This window comes from Mustela erminea, chromosome 19 (assembly GCF_009829155.1).
Source record: "Mustela erminea isolate mMusErm1 chromosome 19, mMusErm1.Pri, whole genome shotgun sequence".
NCBI classification, from domain to species: domain Eukaryota; kingdom Metazoa; phylum Chordata; class Mammalia; order Carnivora; family Mustelidae; genus Mustela; species Mustela erminea.
The window spans coordinates 30,995,726-31,013,452 of record NC_045632.1 but is presented as its reverse complement, the minus strand read 5'-3'; the positions used below and the strand labels follow the sequence as shown (position 1 = coordinate 31,013,452).

The following is a 17,727-nucleotide window of genomic DNA, read 5'->3' as shown; positions in this document are numbered from 1 at the left end:
CATTCATATATATCTAAATAATTCACATATACCTACATGAATTATTCAATTATGATCAATGAAGGCATGTCAAATCAGTGGAGACATTATATATTAAATAATGCTGGGATACTGCACAATTATTAATAAGTTCAAATTAGGATTCTTATCTTATACCATATGTATATTACTAAAATAAATTCTAAGTCAAAAAAGGTACTAGATATTAAAAAAAAAAAAGGCAAACATGTATAGAATTTGGGGGTAAAAGGATTTTTCTGTGGAAAAACATCAGGAACTTAAATGTGGAAAAAATGGAGTATCAAAATGACCACATAAAAATGTAAAACTTGCACATTAAAAAATAAAGCAAAATTCATAGGCAAATTGGGAAAAATATTTACCTCTTATATAACAGATATTGCACAGAGAACATGAACAATTAATACACAGCATACAAATGGCCTTATGAAGAGATACGGAAGACTTTATATTACTAATAATCAAAGAAATGTAAACTAAAACAAGAATCTATTTTTTTGTCTATCAAATTGACAAAGATTAATAAATATTCTAATGCCCAAGGGTGCTAAAGAGACACAGGGAAAGAAGTAGTTTTATGCTCTGCTGTTGGGGTAGAAAACAGTACAATCCAATTGGCCTTAAATTCAAACTATTTCATGCCTAGGTATTTTTTTTTTAATGAAAAAATGTATGAAGAAACTTAAGTGTATGAAGAACTTAATTACATACATATCATTGTTTAGCCCCAAACTGAATTCTAAGTGCTCAATAATTGGGCATTATACAGATTATGTTGCATGTATATAGTGGAATGAGAAAGTCCTTAAAAATGCTGTGGAAGATTCTTTAATGACATGGGGATATTATCATGATATAATAAATGAGAAGTTACAAAATGTATGTACAGTATAACTCCATTCTTATCAAAATAATATATAATATGTATATGCAAAGAAAAATGACCCAAAGGTTAACAGTTATCTCTGAGCATTCAACATCATGAGGGTTTTGGTTGACTTTGTGCTTCTCCAACTCCTCCTCAACCCCCACCTCCGCCGCCTCCCTGTTTTCTAGAATATGTAGGTCTTATTTTTTAGTAAGAAAAAAGAATAATTTAAGAATTCATCAAGATGGTACTTTTTGCCTATTAATTTGGCAAAGATTACTTCAAAAGACAATACACAGTATTGGTAAGATTTTGGGGTGAGCTTACACAAAACGTATGCTGATGGGGTAGTATAAACGGCTACACATCGCATCGTTGTAAACTTGGCGGCACAAATTAAAATCCTGAAAAACAGAGGAAGTTGTTTCACTTCTAGGGATTAAGGAAGTCCTCAGGATGGACACAAAAGATTCATATTTAAACCCCAATGTCCATTTTTAAGTACATGGTTAAATAAATTACTTATGTAGGTGACAATAGTATGTATTAAACATCACAACACAGGATGCTATTGACATGGGTCAGTATGTTAAGGTCAGAACAGTAAATATTATGTCCCATATAATACTGCTTTAATAAGGAAATGTGTAAGTTTCCTAGGGCTACCATAACAAAGCATCACAAACAGGGTGGCTTAAAATAACAGAAATTTATTCTCCCACAATTCAGGCCTGAAGTCCAAAATCCGGGTGTTGGCTGGGTTGCTTCCTTCTACAGGCTCTGAAGGAGCATCTGTTCCACGCTGCTGTCCTAGCTTCTGGTGGTTGCTGACAATCCTTGGTGTTCCTCAGCTACATCTGTATCACTCCAATCTCTGCTTGTTGGCTCATGTCCTTTTTCCCTTGGACTGGGTGTCCTCTCTTCTTATTGGGAACCAGCCACCGGATCTAGGGCCCACCCTCACCTAGTGTAACTGCATCTTAACTAATTACAGCTGCCAAGACCCTATTTCCAATTGAGGTCACATTCTGAGATTCTGGGTTGACACAGATTTTTGGATGACGCGACTCAACCCACTACTTGAATATAACATCCATATAAAAACATCGGGTATCTCTCTGAACAGTATTGATCTCAGGGTGGGTTTATGATGATTTAACTAGTTTTTCTTTGTGCTTTTCTGCATTTTAAAATAAAAAGCTTATGTACTGAGTTGTATTTACATAGAGACTAAGTTCTAAATTTGTTGTACAGGATGAACATTACTTGTAGTCGAAAATGACTCTCCCTCCCTATAGCTCACAAAACACAGAATCCATCATTTTGTACTTAATATACGTTCTTTCAGAAACATCTAATATAGCTGAATCTTCTTCTAGCACTGGAACAGATTACTGTTCCTCTGGGTGAGCACTAGACTAAGTAATTGATTTGTGTTTATATGCTACATTGTACAAAAAAGGGGAAAAAAAGGTTTTCTAAGCACAGAAGTAAAGGGAAATGGGTTCCAAGTTAAATGAGTGTATGACGAGACTCTACTGTTCTCCTTTTCTAATCAGGGGAAAACTAAATTTCTTTCATGTTTACAAAAACGCTAAAAACAATAGTGATGAATTAGGAAAGACACTTAAGACCAAGGGGAAAAATAATTACTGATATCCAAAATGTACTCCTTTATGAGTTTTGGTACATCTCTTGAGTCTTTCTGGACATTTTTAAAGGTCAGGGGAAGAAAACTTAAGGAAATAATGATACAGTGGATATAACTATAGCTAGCTTCTGTCTTTTAAAAATTTTTCCAAGGTGGGGCGCCTGGGTGGCTCAGTGGGTTAAGCCTCTGCCTTCGACTCGGGTCATGATCCCAGAATCCTGGGATCGAGCCCCACATTGGGCTCTCTGCTTGGCGGGAAGCCTGCTTCCCTCTCTCTCTCTGCCTGCCTCTCTGCCTCCTTGTGATTTCTGTCAAATAAATAAATAAAATCTTAAAAAAAAAAATTTTTTTTCCCCCAAGGTATAACTTTCCTTTTGGAGATTTAGGACTAGGGTTTCTTTCACAACTGGATTAAGATAAATTATAGATAAAAGTCAATTAAAAAAAGGAGTATTGTCATGTACAGAGGCTGACATCATGGGTAGTCAAAGAATATGTTTAATAAAAAATAATTAAACTTCCATTTGCTCTATAGAACATCATAGAAAGTAATTTAATAAATTACAAATGACTTTTTTAAGACGTTTGCTCAACTACAGAAAGCAAATTCAGACTACACAAAACACAACTGGTAAATATTGCAAATGTCCAAAAGAAGAATTGGACTAAGACTTGAATCATGAAACCTGAAACAAGGGCTATAAATACAAGGCAATAACAGCTATAATTCTTTTAGTAACTACCAACACATACTTGGATATCCTTTTAACTGCAACTTTAGTATTATGTAATTCTACTGATTTTTTTCCTTATAACCCTTATCTTTACACAACCATATTTGCATTTTTTTTAAGCTGACAGGTGGAAAACTTTTCCCCAATCAATACTAAATAGAAGTGTCTTGAAACCCGAGAGAAACTTTAAAGTTAGTATTAGCCTTAATGCTTTGAAAACTGTAATTGCCTTATTACGTAGAAAGAGAATCACTAATATGTTAACCAAATTCGTCTGATCATAATTAGGAAAATACTTTATCTCATAAATTTGATATAAATTAGCTTTTTAGTGACAAGATCTAGGGCTTTTTTTTTTCCCTTTTTTTTTTTTTTAATTGGGGAAAGAAAGGAATGAAGATTATGTGGACAGAACTAGAGGGAAAGAGGGAAGTATGGATGGTGTTGAAATACCCCACCAGCAAACTAAGTTAACTGTGTTTGAAAAACTTTGGCTATCTCATAGGTGTGTTCTAGTTAAACAAAAGTGCAATACTGCAAAGGGAAGATACTAAATATGTAATATATCATTTTCATGATGAAGAATTACTACCCACTTCTCCTGGATGACTATTGCTAAGACATTGCATAAAGAACTATCAATTCAAAGTACTATTTTGGGAAAAATACAAAAATGAATACAATCTCAATGGAACTTAAATGACTTTGTAAATACATGTAACACTGTCTCTCTAGTGAGGGATTAGTTATCTTACATACAGAAACATAATTTACTGGTAAAGATCTGGGAAAATCCAATATAATTGTTGGATTTATGACGAAACAACAAAGTTCTATCAAAAAGTACTGAGTTATTTTTTTCTGTGGGAGAGAAGTGGGGTACTTTCCCCCTAAATTTAGCCCCTCGCAAACTTTATCACTGACTTATCCAAGTATCAGAAAAATGCTAACATCTTTCTCTCCTTAGGATGTAAATGGTATTTTATGTCCAATTCAGTTCTAATTGTTTTTAATGTACATGAAGGTGATCCTGGACCTCTCTATCTTGTCGGAATTAATAGCAGCTTTAGCAGGAGAAACTGTATCACAAATCAAATATCAAACAAATTTTACATGATAAAGGGTTCTAAGAAATTGATCAGAAGCCTTGGGCTTCATTTTTGTGGTTGACAGGTATAACTTGTATAAATTTTTTTGAGATCATTCAAAGTGCATATTCAAAATGGGCCAACTCAGTATATTTAATATAAACTGATAACCCAACACTGATTCTGGGCAACATTTAGTCTGCTTATACCTAGCAACTTAAAAAAAAAATGAATTTAGACTATTCTGCATATTACTTTATCACTAAGACCTGCTCATGTTGGAACAGTTCCATGACATAAAACACAAAGAGAAATCTACACGAATAAAGCAAACCAACGGTTTCTTTTACATGAAGTATGCTGTGTGGAAAGATCTTCTCAGTGGTATTTCATGAGTTTGCCTTTTCTGAACCCTGGAAACAGACATTACTCATCAGAGACAGAATGATTTCTTTAGAGGAGGCCAAACTTTGAAAAAGTAAAACTAAGTATGTCTAGAGGGCGCCAAAGTCCCATGACACAGGACTCTTGTAGGACTTAATTTTACTGATATCAGAGTTAAGCTCAGCCGAAAGCAAGTCAGATTTCTTGCCAGATCAACATGATATAGAGGATGCGTTTAAAAAACCCCTGAAAACAAGTAGAGAATTAGAAACGAATGTAAACTTCCTAAACTAACTCAGCTGAGGTAACAGGTAGCCAGTTCAATTGGCTGATTGGGAAACTTATTTCTTCTTTAAAACACACTTGTACCTGAATTGGAAACGTCAGCAGTGCATCACGACACGAGAGCGTTTTCATGGAATTAAAGCAGTGGATGGTGATGTAGACTCTACAGCTTTCATGACATTCATTAGCTGCCCAAATTATTGCTGAGTTTTGATCTGTAAATTATAGGTGTCAAGGAGGCTGTAAAACTATATTCAAATTAAATCAGTAAATATGCATCAAGTATGCTGTGTTCTCTGCAAATATATTAAATATACAACTCTCATGGAGCATAATTTTCATAAAATTAACCCCCAACAAAATTATAATGCCTTTTTGTTGTAATTTTACACCTTTATGTATTTGATAGTACATACGAGTTCAGAAACTTATACGGATCTTAAGAAATAGTACATGCAAAACGTCTCTGAAAGCAGTTTGCACTTCTAAACAAATAACTGAAATGTTCGGTCAGTAAGTTATTGATGCACTCAACACTGGGGTATTTACAATTCATAATTAAAGAAAAAAAAATCCAAAATCAGTTCATAATTTAAGTGCAGTCTGGGAGTCAGTCTTCGTTACTCGAATCTGAATCCTCGGATGATGACGACGTACTGTCGGATCCAGACGAAGCATCAGCTTTCTCTGAACCCTCATCTGTGCTGTTCTCGTTGAGAGGACTTGCTTCAGTTCCCCCTTTGTCCTCCTGGTCTCTACCTCTGGACTCTTCCTCCTTTACTTCCTGGGACTTAGACGAGCCCAAGTCACTGTTTCTGTTTTTCTGTACGTCGAAAGTATTGGACTGGGACGAAGTTGGCATGTGGAGATTAAGGCCTGGAGTGAGCAGCATCCCTGGGTAGAGTATATTAGACAGCAGTAGTGGGTTAAGAGCTAGCGGGTTGGCGGCTGCAGCTGTACTTAATGCAGCGGTAGAGGACGTGGAAGGAGAACCCGACACGGAGTTTTCTCCCCCGTTCTCTGAATTTTGACTCTCTGTCCTTTCTTTTTTTCCTTCTAGCTCCTTCGAGTCATTTCCCTTTTTCTCTTCGGTTCCAGATTCAGTAGGCTTGGTCAGGAGGCCCCCCATGCCCAGCAGATTTGGTAAGCCAGTCATTCCTGACAGCAGCATGGGGAACATGGCGGCCACGTTTTTAGCTTCTCCTCCAGAAGAAAGACCGGCAGGCATTCCCATCAGCCCCGCGGTTACTTGCAGAGACTGCAAGTTTTGTAGGTTTTGTTGTAAGGCCTGAAGGGTTGTGAGATCCACACCTGGAAGTAATCCGTTGGCTAACAAAGGATTGCCTGACACGCTGGTGGCAGTTGCTGCCGCCGCCGCCGCCGTGGCCTTGGCAATTCCACTTTTAGGCCGTCGCCCACGCCTGCTGACTTCTTCTCTCACAACAGGACCGGTGAGAATGCGCTCAAACATACTCTCTGGAAGAAATCCCTGGGGAAAAAAAATCAGTAACAATAGCTACATAAATAAAATAAAATCAGTAGCGATCACATTAAAATTGGTAATTATTCATAGACCGAGTCTGTACTGAAAGAACGTAATCAATTATGAAAGAGACAGCCTCTTTCAGATAGTGAGGAGGGGTGTGAGACAGTTCCTCCGCTTCTCATTTTCTCACAGGGTAAGAAAGCAGGAAGAGGCTTCTAGCTTTCTTCCACGTGGTGAGGCATACGTGTGTAGAAGAGTTCTAGGGAACAGAAGGTCCAAAGACATTTTCTCATGAGGTTACTTCCGCACCCTCACAGTTTCGCATCATCAGTTACTCCTGAAGACTACAGAAGTGCCCCTCGTCCAAGTTAGGAGAACGATAAGGAAAGAACAGAGGAAGTAAGTGAAAGGTTAAGATTACAGTGAGATGCTCCATGTGAATCTTTGTCACTTTGGGAGTAAGGGAGGGAGCTAGCACCATGCTGATAAAGATAGTTGAGTGATTCTCCCATGACTTTCTGGGCCCAGAACTCCTAAAAGTGGTAGGAGTTGTAGAACTTCTAGGCTAGCAGGCTCCAGCAGAACTATAACGTAAGCCACATATGTAACTTTAAATTTTCTAGCAACCGTATTAAAAAAGGTAAAATAGAAACAGGTGATATTAATTTTAGTAATATAGCCTAACATAATTATTATTATTATTTTTTAAAAGATTTTATTTATTTATTTGACAGACAGAGATCAGAAGTACGCAGAGAGAGAGAGAGGAGGAAGCAGGCTCTCCGTGGAGCGGACAGCCCGATGCAGGGCTCGATCCCAGGACCCTGGGATCATGACCTGAGCCGAAGGCAGAGGCTTTAACCCATTGAGCCACCCAGGTGCCCCATAGCCTAACATAATTAAACCAAAATACTACCATCTCAATATGTAACCTATGAAAATAAAGATATTTTCTATTTTTTCCAAACTTAATCTTCAAAATCCCAAACCAGGGTGGGGAGATGGGCACAATGGGTGAAGGGGAATGGAAGACATAGACTCCGGTTATGGAATGAAAAAATTAGGGGATAATTTTTTTTTTTTAAAGATTTTTAATTTATTTATTTGACAGAGAACACGAGTAGGCAGAGAGGCAGGCAGAGAGAGAGAGAGAAGCAGGCTCTGCATTGAGCAGAGAGCCCGATGCGGGGCTTGATCCCAGGACCCTGGGATCATGACCTGGGCCGAAGGCAGAGGCTTTAACCCGCTGAGCCACCCAGGCGCCCCTAGGGGATAATTTTTAAAATTAATTAATTAATTAAGGGGGGCGGAACAGAGGGAGAGGGAGAATCCTAAGCAGGCTCCACACCCAGCGCAGAGCCTGAAGCGGGGCTTGATCCTGTGACCCTGGAATCATGACCTGAGCCAAAAATCAAGACTTGGCCGCTTAACTGATGGAGCCACCCAGGCGCCCCGAGTCACAGGAATAAAAAGCACAGGGAATAAAATCAGTGAAGTTGTGACAGTGTTGTGTGGTGACAGACGGCAGCTGCACTTGTGGAGAGCACAGTATAGACCTGTCCAATCACTGCGCTGTACACCTGAAACTAATGTAACATTGTGTGTCAAAAATACTCACCCCCCCCAAATCCCAAACCAGTGTTTTATACTTCTTAAACAACCTAATTCAGGCAGCTACATCTCAAATGCTCAACAGCTGCATGTGTTTAGTGACTATCATTTGTGACCCCTCTGCAGAGCAGTTTCAATACCTCTCTCTCTCTCTCTTTTTTTTTTTTTAAAGTAGGCTCCACACCCAACATGGGGCTGAACTCACGACCCTGAGGTTAAGAGTCACATCGTCTACCGACTGAGCCAGCCAGGTGCCCCTAGATGGCAGTTTCAAAGACTCTCATGGTACTATTTTAAAATTTTGTTTTGAATTCATCAACTTAATTGTTTTCTTCACAAAAGCATTAGGGTTCACTGCAGAAAACAACAACAACAACAACAACAACAAATATACAAGGGAAAAAAATCATCTGTAATTTCACCAGAGAAAACCATTGCTAATATTTTAGGGTGTGTATTTCATTTCTCCCTTGTTCATATAGACAGATTCTACAATTCTCCCCACTCCGTTTCTAAAATAAATAGAATCATAATGAACATAGTTTTATAGCCTGTCCTTTTCATTTGGACACTTGTGGAAATAGTAGCTATTCTTTATTCAGCATTTACCACATGGTCAGGCTTGGCTTTTCCGAGGGCTTAATTACTACTCCATTTAACACACCGTGACCTTTCCCTCCCTTGTCATTGGATGTTCTTCTAAAATATAATTTTTGCCAGTTGTATAGTTTTCCTATATATGGATGGACCATTAATATATTCCCAATTTGTTACTATTATATATAATATCCTTATATGTCTCTTTCTGCACATCTTTGCTTAATCTTTGTGGCCTTGCTCAAAGAGTTATCTTAGACGTTAAAATAAAAACAGATTAATGATCAGTATATATTGATTCTGCATTCTAACTCAACAAACATCTGAGAAATTTGTAATGTGTACTGCAAAATAAAAACTGTGAAAACACTGGCACGTTTACACAATATTGCTAATTCTTTCTTTTCTTTTTTTTTTTAGATTTATTTATTTATTTATTTGATAGAGATCACAAGTAGGCAGAGAGGCAGGCAGAGAGAGAGGAAGGGAAGCAGGCTCCCTGCTGAGCAGAGAGCCCAGTGCAGGGCTCGATCCCAGGACCCTGGGATCATGACTGGAGCTTCGGGAAGGCAGAGGCTTTAACCCACTGAGCCACCCAAGTGCCCCACACTGTTGCTAATTCTTAATTTAAAACTTCATCTCTGATATCATTAAATGGCAGGTAATTTTCTTTTTTGAGTATAGGTGACACCCAATGTTACATTAGTTTCAGGTGTACAACTTAGTGATTCGACAGGTTTACACAGGCTGCCGTGACTTATTCATCCCATAACTGGAAGCCTGTACCCTCTTTCCCCTTCATCCATTCGGCCCATCTCCCTACCCACCTCCCCTCTGGCAACCATCAGTTTATTCTCTGTATTTATAGATCAGAGTCTGCTTTTTGTTTGTTTTGTTTTCGGTTCTAGATTCCACTTATGAGTGGAATCATATGGTACCTATCTTTCTCAATCTGACTAAATGGTGTCTAATTGTTAAGATGATGTGTGAGTTAGTATTTATGAAATTACTCACAGACTGCTTAACAACATCTCCCCATTCAGGAGCTACTCCGTATTCCGAATTTTCTTTTAGGAATCTACATAAGTCTTTCAAAGGGGGAGCAAATGCACCTCCAACCTGTAAATGAAAAAGACTGTTAGACACTTAAAAATTAAATTAATTTTTATTATATATATATTATATATATTAAATATGAAGACCTTCTTGCTTTTATTCTGTGCTATACAGAGTTTATTTAAGACATATGTGTTTCTTGAATTACCTTTGACGTTCTCTACTATATTTAAAAGGACTACCACATGCCAAAGGTACTGCTAATATACCGTACAGACATGTGGTATGTAAATTTTAAATGCTTTAAGTAACTAAAATAGTAAAATGAATAACCACGGTTTCCTGTGCACTTGCTATGCTGGATAGGTCATACAGCCTCGTTAAGAGCATGTGCCCTCCGGAGTCAGACTTACCAGCTACTGGAACTGGGCAAATCAGTAAATCTCTCTGAGCCTCCATTTTCTGATCTATAAAAAGGGGATTACGACAACACTTTCCTCACAGGGTTTTTCTAAGGATAAAAATGAAACCAGTTCAAGTGCCTTAGCACAGCATCTGGTGCAAACAAACACCAAGTTCTCCTTCTTCTTCTTACATGCCAAGCATCATGCTAAGGACTTTCAGTATATAAATTTACTTTAGTTCTCACTATATCCTTTGAGAGAGTATTATTTCTGTTTTTCAAATGAAGGAATTAAGCCTCAGAGAAGTTAGGTAAGTCACCTAAAGCCAGCTAGTAAGCATTAGGGCCAGCTTTTAAACTCAGGTTCCGCAAAGTCATGCTCTTACCTATTACGTAACCTGAAGTATAAAATTAAACACATCTTTTGCATGTGAACAGTGATATAGCCAACTAATCACAATATGAAAAAATTTAAAAACTACATATGATAATTAGTAGGACATTAAAACAAAATATTTTGAAACTTCAATGATTTGGATCTACCAACTTAATGTTCCTTTGGTGTCTAAAGGTAATTCCTCTTTCCATACCTCTCTGAACATATACTATCTCTTGGTAGAATACAGACAGGACTTTAATGTCGCTACACCACCTAGAAGTTACAGGTATCTATAGTTATAATACCTTAAGCACTCTTTTCTAATATTTTCTGTAGTTTTTACTTAGTTTCTGTTGCCTTCTCCTTTTCGTTACCCCCTTTACTAAGCTCCAGTGTAAGCGGAGGCCCTTTGGGTGGTGTATAGGGATTCGGCAGGTAGATTCTTTTCAATCCTTTAGCCTGTGTACTACAGACTCAGAACAATAAATAATATAAATTACGGGAGATGAACAGACCCCTTGTCAGGTTATAACAATTAGATAAAATTAGGAGTGTTTAATATCTAATAAGTAAAACCACAAAATTGTTCCAGTTCCTTAAAACTGGCTAAGACTAATTTATTCCTATCCAGTAATGCTAACTTTTGTTAGAAGATGAAGTGCTAAGATTTGTAACACCATCTATATAATCACAAAATTAAGTAAAATGCTACTAAAATGTCATCTTGTCTTTTCCCTAATCCCCCTATGACATCATTTTAAAGTACAAAGAAATGCTGAATAAGCTCTATAAACTTGGGGAAAATCAGTATTAATTTTAATGAGCTAGTGCACATAACAATATTAAAACAACTGTTAAGGTAATCTGATTGTGACTGAAGGAACTCAATGAGAAATTTGCTGTTCTTACTCCGAGGCCATCTTTTTCTCTTTTTAATTTTATTTTGTTGCATGCTTATCTGAGTAAAAAACAGAATAAAAATATCAGAGCTATAGGCCTACAGAAGGGTGCCGTAAGTGTTGTATCATTTACTTTTGAGGTGAAGGAGACATCTACCAATCCATAAACGAAAACAATTTGGGGAAACAAATGTTGAGCCACATTTGGTTAAGAAACAGAATTTAGAAAAACTGGACTCTTACCATTCATCAGTCAAAAAAGCAGTAAGATAAACACAGCAGTGCCTTTTTTCTATAAGGTACCTTTGTTTAAGACATTTTACTTTCATCTGTCAGAAAATTATGTACTAGGCTCATTTAAAGGAACAAGATACTTTATGGCCATCTGATGGGAAATTTCAGTGATAAAAATGTAATCTCTGACGGCCTAATGAGAATGGTGGCTCTCTCATCAGCTTCTCACCCTCAGCAGTGTGGCCTTTCTGGGTGGGTGCTATGAGGGACTGTCTCATGTGCGGTAGGAAGTTCAGCAGCATCCTGGCCTCTACCTGCTGGATGCCAGTAGCGTCCTTTCCCTGCCTGCCACCTCCTCACCTCCCAAGCTGGGACATCCAGACATTACCAAATGTCCCTGCAAGACAAAACTGCCCTGTGCTGAGAACCGCTGCTTTGAATGTCAGGCCCTTGGGCAATGTCACATGGCTTACACACAGATGTGTCAAGTGACTTATTTTTATCCCACGGCTTAGCCAAAGATGTGGGAATTGAAATTAGATTGCATAAAATTATAGTCCATGTCTTTCCCCACAAATCTGCTAGTTTTAACCCATCTCCAGGTCTGTTTATAAACAATTAACAATAAATATACACATACCTTCCTGGCATTTCTTCTGTTGATCAGCTGAACACGTTCGTCTCCAGTAAGACTATTAACATCGAGTTTATTAGGGTTTCTGCAACGATGCCTTTTTTGTTTAGGCCTCCCTTCATGGAGCTGCACTCTCTAAAACATATAAGTAAAGAAACAGCTTTAAAATCTTTACTTGTGCAAACAGTACAAAAAAGCTGATCCAACTAATTTAATTCTATAATACTGAAGATACATATAATATATATTTTACACTGAAGAATATATATTTAATATATATTATACACTGAAGATAATATATATTATACACATATTTTACCTTTAGTATATAATATATACATACATATATATTAAAGAATTTACCCATTACACTTTAAAAATACTTAAACTTTAAATATTTTTATATTTAACACAGTTGACCTTAAACAATATGGGGGTTAAGGCTACTGCCCCTGCATAGTCGAAAATCCACATATAACTCTTGACTCCCCCAAACTTAACCGATAATAGCCTACTGCAGATCAAAGCCTTTCTGATACTATAAATGGTTGATTAACACATATTTAGCATGTTATATTTATATTATATCCTGTATTCTTACAACAAAGTAGAAGTTGTTGAACCTACTGGTACAAAGTAGGCTGAAGAAAAGAGAATGTTCTTAAGAAAATCGTATTGAAGAGAAAATACATTCTCAGTACCATACTGTAAAAAATCCACGTAAAAGTGGACCCACACAATTCAAGCCCAAGTGTTGTTCAAGGGTCAACTGTCTAATAAAAATATTAAATATGACTTTAAGAAATATAATATAAATCTTTTCTTCAAATTACATATTTGAAAACATATTCAAGGCCATCATATGATTGAAACACTATCATTCAGCGTGCGTTCTCGCTCCTGAAACGAGGTCTTTCCTGAAACGCTCTCACAGATCACTGTGTTCCTAGCATTGTCTGAAGGAGTTACCAGTAACACTGGAGCAGCCTCCTCAAAATCGTACAGTTCTTCACTTTTTCTCCTGATAAATTTCATCTGAAACATCAGATGTTTTTGCGCTGGTACAATCCATGTTTGTGCCAGCTGTGGCTTTCCTCTTCTCTTCGTCTCACTACTAGTCTTTCTTATTTCCCCTCAAGTAACCATCACGATATTAAAAGATATTCTTATATTTTACGAATGGGAACCAAAGCTTGGAGAGGTTACCTTCCTCGAGGTCATACAACCAACAAGTGGTAGTATCTGGTAATGAAACTCTTTCCAGCAAACCATGCGGCTCACTTCTATCATTTAACAAAGCAGGGCTTGGTGTGTGTTTCCGACCAATGAGAACAATGCAGGAGAGGAATGCTCAGACTCCTCAGCGTGGCAGACCCATCCCTTCACAGCCTGGACCTCAATTTACCTTTTCTATCCTGTTACTATTACCCCACAGATTTTCTCACATACCCCGCAATACCAGACTGGCCGCTCTTTTATGAATATGCCTTAGAGTCCTATCCTTTTTAACTCTTCCTACTCATTTTACAATGCTTAGAATATCCTTCTCTTGTGTTAACCTGGTCAAATGCCTACTTATTCTTTATCATCCACCAGTCACAGACGTCATCTCTATCTTCTTTCCACATTTCCCCAGATACTCTGCCTAGGAAGAATCACTCATTACTCTTTTTTATGTCTCCACAGTACTCTATACATAACCTCGCTATTATATATCTATATGTTATAATTATTTAGCTATAGGGATACAACAGAATGTGAGAGCTAAGAAATCATTAATGTGAGATATCCTTCAGAAACCAAAACTAATCATCTTGTATTATCACAACAAATGCTGTTTTAAAATCTTAATATTCTATAATGTTACCTAAAAAATTATGATAATTTTATTAGCAGTGAAAATGATGAATGGCTTTTAAGTTTAAAAAATTAATAAAGATTCCTTTGCAGTGATGAGAGAAAGACAGAGAAACCCTACAGACTACAGTGGAAGTACCACAAGGGCAAGAACTTTATACTGTTCGCGGTTTTATCCTCCATCCCTTAAAAGAAGAACTAGCACTGAGTAGTTAATGCAAATCTACTGACTGAATAAAATGTTATTTTCTAACATGTTAAGTTACAGGGTTAAACTAATGATTCTTATTACTGTTAGAATTGCAGTATTCATTCTATGCTTACCCATCATATTTAGTGAAAACTCCTCCCCTCATAATTATAAAAACTTTGTTTTTTTAAAAAATCAAAAGTATTTAAAGTTTGAGAATTAGTGGCATCCTTAGAGAAGACCAGGGAGGGCGCCTGGGTGGCTCAGTGGGTTAAGCCGCTGCCTTCGGCTCGGGTCATGATCTCAGGGTCCTGGGATCGAGTCCCACATCGGGCTCTCTGCTCAGCAGGGAGCCTGCTTCCTCCTCTCTCTCTCTGCCTACATGTGATCTCTCTCTCTGTTGAATAAATAAATAAAATCTTTAAAAAAAAAAAAGAAGACCAGGGATATGAAAGGCATCTGAACGCCAAGCCTGAGGCAGTCTGATGGAGACGACCAGGTTATTTCCTGATGTCAATAATAGCGATGTAAAATTCTAGACAAAGTACACATTACAGACACAAAGACCACTGTAGGGACTGAAGTGTGGAGCTTCTGTGGTTCCTTAATGTAAAAAAGTAACAAGGTAATTTTTTTCTGTTAATAAAATAACAACTTTGGGCGCCTGGGTGGCTCAGTGGGTTAAGCCGCTGCCTTCGGCTCAGGTCATGATCTCAGGGTCCTGGGATCGAGTCCCGCATCGGGTTCTCTGCTCCGCGGGGAGCCTGCTTCCTCCTCTCTCTCTCTCTGCCTGCCTCTCTGCTTACTTATGATCTCTCTGTGTCAAATGAATAAATAAAATCTTTAAAAATAAATAAATAAATAAATAAATAAAATAACAACTTTACCTTTATAGAGTAGTTTTTTGTCTTCAAAGGACTTTCAGTTTTTACTCATTGGCTCAGTAAATGTTTATAGGAAGCTAGATACTATTCTATGGATCAGGAATTATGTACTAAGTCCTGGGGATACAAAGGTGAATAGGATATTGTCCTTCAGAAGCTCACAGAGTACTAGACAGCTGCGCTAGGTTCTCCATTCTAATGAAGGCAGATACAACAGGCCTCCTACCTTTGCTCTTTGGGGGATCTGATGCGAATTCGGTTTATCAGCACCTGATAGTAAAGTACTGCAAAATGCAGTGACAGATTTCTGTGAGTAAGAAAGTCATATGCCTATGAGACAGGGAGCACAGAGTATCTCAGGAGACAAAAAATGCAAATGAACTAAAACAATTCTCGCTCTGATGAGAGTAAACTCAGTGTGCACCTGCAGAGACACAACAGCAGTACTGCGGCAGCTTGAAGAAGAGCTTACGAGTAGTAGTTTGGACACTGGAGTTAAGACTGTGCCCTGGACTACTTACTTCCAATTTCAGTGTTTTAATTTATCCAGAAAATAGTTACATTTATGCCATTCTGATAAAGGTGTTAGGAGTGTTAAATGAGATAATGTATGTTAATAAAATGCCTGGCACACGGTTAAGTCTCAATAAATGTTTAATATGATCACTGGTATCACTGGTATTTTAAAGTAAACTCCCTAAGGAAAAGGACTGGAAATTTTATACCTTTACAACCTACACTGGGTCTAACATAGTACTCTGTATATTGGAGATAATTTTCATTATTAAATGCAGAATGGAAAAATAGAAATGGCACTGTGTTCTATCGGGGGGGAAAAACGGTCATTATTTATTTTTTTCTGCTTATTTTCCTTACCCTTGGGCAGAACACATATTTACATAAGTGGGTAAAAACATATGCTTCATCATTATGGATTTGATAAACCACAGAAATAAAATATACCAAGATCTGTAAGGCATCACCTACAGGAATAAAAGCTCCTAAATCTTCCACATAACCTGGGTGCTCCTTAAGCCATTTTTCCAAATCCTTTCTCTTTGGCGCATCATCGCCTGCAAGTCTTGTCCCGTCTTTGAGGTTAATGACTGGGACTGGACTTTCTGTATCAGGAATTCCTTGAGGTTGAGTGTAGGACAGTGCTGGAGTCATCCCTGTAGAAATCTGTGAGGTGGTTAAGCCCAAAGTAACCTGGAGAGAAAAAACCAAGTGAAAATTTTATTTCTATGCTTTATCATTCGATTTTTTTGTCCAGTAAAGAAAATCTTTTTGAAGAGGAAAAAAATAAGCTGTTTAAAATTCTGACAAATTTTTCAAGTTTAAGATTTTCACGAGTCTTGGTCAGTGCTAGATTCCTCTGAGATATAATCTAGAAGTACACTCTAATTTCCTAATTAATATTTTTACTCTCTAAGACATTCGCAAAACAGCAATATATATATTTACATACTTTGGACTCAAATTTTGAACTCAAAGATCAGTACTTTTTACTTACATGGTTAGGTGGTTTATTTCTGTTAAAAAAGAGGATGTCAACACCTTCTACATTCTTCCTTCTTCCCCGCCTTTTTTTGACGATAGGCTGGTTGTCTAATCTAACGCCATTGGCACCAAGGGTTGACTGAATGGAAGTACCTAATCAAATAAAAACATGTAAAATAGTGATCAAAATTTAGATCTTAAGTAAATTAAAAGTACTTACTTTCTAAATATATGAAAGTGTTATTTCTTATTTTACAGGTCCTAAGTCCAGCAATTTTTGGGCTAAAAACACCCCCATTCCTCATTTAAAACGATAAGTAACTTTTTGACTGTCTCTTCAAATTTTTTACCCGGATATTCACACATCTTATCTTTCCCTTTTAGAGGAAGAAGCAAGTCTTTCTCATATAAAAAGACAAATCCTTCCTTTTTCTTTGAATCCATTAATTCCTACATTTTCTGAAAGCTTGTTTTTTTAGCTATCTTTACTTTCTTGTGCCTTTTTTTTTAAATTAATTTATTTATTTGACACAGACAGAGAGATCACAAGTAGGCAGAGAGGAAGGCAGAGAGAGAGAGAGAGAGAGAGTGAGAGAGAAGCAGGCTCCCTGCTGAGCTGAGAGCCCAAGGCGGGGCTCCATCCCAGAGGCTTTAACCCACTGAGCCACCCAGGTGCCCCGTGTGCCAAGATATTTTATTCTAGAGTCTTCTCCTCAAATTAAAAACATGGCCTAACTCAAACAAAAAATAAACCTCTTTCAGCCTTTTTATAACTTTCAAAACTTTCGAAAGGTTGGTCTTTGTTGTGCTCCTTTTCTTCATGACCAGTGCATTTTTCAATGTCCCATAGTCCATTCCCGTGCCAGCCAACTTAAGGTATTTTAAGATCACCACTAACTTTTTAGTTGCCAAGTCAAATTGACCTTTATCATTCCTCATTTCCGTAGATTCAATGAAAATGCATCT

General features: G+C 37.4%; 1 protein-coding gene across 13 annotated transcripts in view; it reads right to left on the bottom strand.

The window, feature by feature from the left end:
- Positions 1-3,635: 3,635 nt before the first annotated feature.
- CHD9 (chromodomain helicase DNA binding protein 9) overlaps positions 3,636-17,727 on the bottom strand; it is a 222,748-nt gene continuing 208,656 nt past the window's right edge. For all 13 annotated transcript variants that reach the window (XM_032325864.1, XM_032325865.1, XM_032325862.1 and 10 more), the window contains 5 exons: positions 16,775-16,914; positions 16,249-16,470; positions 12,337-12,465; positions 9,740-9,844; positions 3,636-6,520 (listed from right to left, as the gene is read on the bottom strand). In XM_032325864.1, coding sequence (XP_032181755.1) covers positions 5,642-6,520; positions 9,740-9,844; positions 12,337-12,465; positions 16,249-16,470; positions 16,775-16,914 — 1,475 coding nt within the window. In that variant the 3' untranslated portion in view covers positions 3,636-5,641. The remainder of the gene's footprint in view (positions 6,521-9,739; positions 9,845-12,336; positions 12,466-16,248; positions 16,471-16,774; positions 16,915-17,727) is intronic.